The following is a 4,212-nucleotide window of genomic DNA, read 5'->3' as shown; positions in this document are numbered from 1 at the left end:
GAATATGTGTATGATAATACCGCCAGCTATATGAATGATTAGTATACATCCCTACAGTTGGCTATAGTAAACTTATAAAAAAAATGTGGATCTGATCAGTTGGTCAAACCAAATAATAAAATAATGTATGAATATTTATGTTTCAGGCATTTCAATAACAACACGAGTAAATTAATTATTAAATATTGCATTATACGACGGGCCTTTATAGTGGTAAAGGTGTGTGCACGCACAGGGAACAAAGTGGTTTAAACGGGTCAAACGTTAATTAAATGTTGAGTTTAAACAATATTTAATAATCAGATAATTTTATGAACGCTATCCAGCAAAAAGGGAAAGTGTGTAACGATCGGCGCATAATTGCACACTTCAAGCCTGCGTGCATTTTAAAATGTGAATGCAGGCTCGTGCAAAGTGTCCAGCATCCTGTGGAGGAGGTACGGAAGCCCCTCAGGTCACAGTTTAACAGAAATAAATGCCATTCTAAAAATGATGGGACACCGGAGGAGGTGACTTGAGCGGCTCTGACCACTGCTGCCGTGCGCGCCACTCGCCCGAGTGTGTGCGAGGGTGTGAGAGCAGTGTGTGTGTGTGTGTGTGTGTGTGTGTGTGTGTGTGTGTATGTTGGTGTGTGTGTGTGTGTGTGTGTGTGTGTGAAAGCCACCACTAGTCGCCCCCAGTGCTCTTCAGTCTCCACTCTCCCTTCTCACCACAGACTGAACGTCACGTCCGCACTTGAACTTGAGTTTTCTCCCATTGTAGAAGCCAGAGAGCCGCACAGAGCCGCACACAGCCGCACACAGCCCGGGGATGCGGGACACTGCAGCTAGCACAAAGAGAAAAGAGGGTGGCAGTCTGTCCTCAAACCAGCACTGGGCTTTGACTTAAAGAGTTAAAGTCTAACCCGCCCGCCTGGCTGGCGCTGCCAGTGCAGCAGAAGAAGTGCCCACCACTTAGCGACACCCAGAGAAGTACCGAGAAGGAAATTGGATTCCTATTTTACACACTTTTAGACGTGAATTTGCGTCATTTCACCTGCTTTCTCCGGACAGGGACGCGCTGTGTCCAGGGTGGCCGGAGAGTGGACACAGATAGTGACTGTCCATCAGGAGGTGACCGCCGACCTCCCGCGTCTTGCCGCGTCTCTCCTCCACTCCACTCCAACACACTCCGTCCTTTTTTCGCTCTTTTCTGACAGATGGTGTGAACGCGGCGGAAGGTAGAGCCGGACTACCCCCTCCCTCACCACCAGAAGGAAGGCGCGCCACCACTTTGGCACTGAACTCCGACCGACCACCCGGCCGCCCAGCGCTGCGCCACGGCCGGTCACCGCAGAGCGCAGGAGCCGCTGCTCGCTGGAGGGAGATCCATCGCGCAGGGGTCAATTCAAAGGGCCACATTTGGGGCCAGTGCAGAGTGGTCAGTTTGGAGTGGCCAGCGAGCAGACGGTTTTTGGGGCCAGTTTGTGGCCGGTATACACGAGCAGCAGGAGGAGGAGAGCCGACCCTTCCAGCGCCGCTCTCCGGGCAATGCTAGTGTAAATGCCAGGGCGATGTCCCGACGCAAGCAGGGGAACCCGCAGCACCTGTCCCAGAGAGAAATAACACGTAAGTATCCTTGCAAAAAATTCACATGTCCACAGCACAGAGTCAGGGTCTCCTTTCTCCTCTCCGCTGTCTTTCTGAGAAGTTGAGTGGATTTTTTTTTTACCCTGGATGATCGCTGCGTAAAAAATAACATTTTCTGACTTGGAGCAGAAAGTTTGTCGAAGTACGTCCCGAAGGCCAGTTCTCTCCTCTCATGGTTTACTGGCAAAATTAGATAAAGGCCCTAATTTACTTAACTGATTATTACGGTCTATAAATAGGCTGCTATTATTAGAGCACATTTACACATCGAGCAGAAAGGGAGGAAAAGTCTGTGGTTGCGTATTGTATTTCTCCCGTGAAAGGACCGGAGAGTCGGAGATCCGTCCTAGAAGTTAAAAGAGAGATGCCTTCTTTATTATTCCGCTTTTAGTTTCAATTGAATTATTATCAGCGCTGTCATCAAGGAGAAAATAACTCTTAATTTTCAACCGGGAGCAAAAATATAATTCCATCCATAAATTTCAATGAGAAATAAAATACTTTTTTAGCACTTTCATAAGCAGATATCTTTCCCTCCCGATGAGCATATTAAACACCAGCTCTGTTTAGATATATCCAGATTAGATGAACACACACACACACACACACACACACACACACACACACACACACACACACACACACACACACACACACACACACGCACACACACAAATAAGTCAGTTATGTTTTCGAATGTTTAATTCTAACAAATTATTTTCATATTTCCCTCCAGAAAACGGCCAATAATGTATTTGAACATAACAGACAACTACTAAACTTAATTATTGTGCCAGCTGCCGTACAGGGAAATGATGAAATCTAATAAATCAAACCGATGATATTCTCCTCGCACTTAACGAAGCCACGGAGAGCCTCAGGTTTAACACGTCGAGTTGATTCTCTTTCTCTGCAGGTCACTGAATCTTTGATCGACACATTACTGCTTCGTGCCAGCCTCTCTGTATTCACTGGAATTAGTTGGTCCCGTTCGATGTTTTTTTACGCTGCGTGGCTGCAAAGCTTCTACTTTGTAATATTAATGCTCGGTTTGGATTATTTAATACCCTGCACGCCTTGACAGCGAAACATTCCAGGGTTTGCCCACAAGCACTGTTATGCAGAGTGCAGTAAGTGACGGCATTTACGGGCAAAATACGTTTAACTGAAGTAATTATTATCAGTAATTAATGAGTATTAATACGACATTAAAGGCGTTTATTGTTGGAAAGGAAAGGGCGTCAGAAAAGAAATGTGATATTTTAGAATGAGAGAACTAACTTTTTTTTGTGTCCAAATCTAAATTACGCAAATGATTCAAAGAGGAAACGCATCGCTCGTACTCCTTATTTAACGCAAACATTCCATCTTTTGGCGCTGACATTTGTGCGGCTAAACTTCTGAGCTGTGAATTTTTTGTCCTGGCCTCAGATCAGTTTTTCAGCTGCAGATGTGGCTGCTGTGTCCTGACAGGAGCAGCAGACCTTCATGCAGGACTCGAATGGCCAAAAGAAGTTAAAGTGAATGTAAACAGCAGTAAGGGAGGCTTAGTGAGACAAAGCCATTGATTTACAAGTAATGAGTCTAAATCACAGAGGAGGAATTGTTGAGTGAGCACTTTTAAAATGCTGCTCAATATCACGTTAAGTTTGGTGAACATGCTCTCTTTTGACTTGTCTTGTGTGAAGCCTGTCTGATCAGATCACTTTCACTACAGTGGATCAGTGTGCACTTCTGTGGCACAGTGCGTATAATCTAACACCCAAATTAACAGGAGAGACTCAGCACACAGAGCGTCCTCACCTAGCTCTTGGGCCTGGCTGTGTGCTTCACTCCGCTGCTGTGAGGCCTGGCTTCATGGCGCTGCACTAACACCTCCCTCGGTCGCACACAGAGGCACACAACCTAAAGACAATGCGTGTGGCTTACATGTCAAATCATCTCCTGACAAGTGCAGATGTGATTGCTTAACAAAGCTACAACTTGTGTGAGGCAGGACCGCAGTGTGTACTCTTTGAAATGTGTTACCTTTAGAAATGGGTCACATTGTGCACTCTGCAAAGAGCCCATCATATTAGAACAGATACGCAGACGATTGGACAGACAGGTAACAGTTCACAAGATGTGGAGAGACGAGAGAGCGCGAAGATGGAGGCTAAATCAGCTTCCTGTTTCTATTGTAACCAAGCTGTTTTAAGCTCACTGTGTGTGTGTGTGTGTGTGTGTGTGTGTGTGTGTGTGCGCGCTGATGAGTGTGTGTGGAGTGTAAAATGCAGTAGTTGTGTCCACAGAGCAGGTCTGACCTGTCTGTCTGTCTGATTTATCACCATTCAGGCTGCAGCACGGTTCTATACATTCCATAATTTATGTGTAAGAGATGCTCGCCAATTTAGTATGCTTGAGTACATGCGCACACACACACACACACACACACACACACACACACACACACACACACACACACACACACGCGCACACACACACGCACACACACACACACACACACACGCACACTTACACACACTGTGTATGTAGGGTCGCATGGACATCAACCCACACACACAGATGCAAATCCCCTCACAAA

At 46.2% G+C, this 4,212-nt stretch overlaps 1 protein-coding gene across 1 annotated transcript in view; it reads left to right on the top strand.

The window, feature by feature from the left end:
• Window positions 1–716: 716 nt before the first annotated feature.
• Window positions 717–4,212, top strand: part of bcl11ba (BCL11 transcription factor B a) — a 43,832-nt gene continuing 40,336 nt past the window's right edge. Inside the window, exon 1 of the mRNA XM_068717703.1 lies at window positions 717–1,607. Within this exon, the coding sequence (XP_068573804.1) occupies window positions 1,553–1,607 (55 nt within the window). The 5' untranslated portion in view covers window positions 717–1,552. The remainder of the gene's footprint in view (window positions 1,608–4,212) is intronic.

This window comes from Cebidichthys violaceus, unplaced genomic scaffold, assembly GCF_023349555.1.
Source record: "Cebidichthys violaceus isolate CVI_PGR_0920_01 unplaced genomic scaffold, fCebVio1.0.p SCAF_22, whole genome shotgun sequence".
Lineage (NCBI taxonomy): Eukaryota > Metazoa > Chordata > Actinopteri > Perciformes > Stichaeidae > Cebidichthys > Cebidichthys violaceus.
The sequence above is the reverse complement of the archived record's forward strand: the minus strand, read 5'-3'. Positions and strand labels throughout refer to the sequence as shown.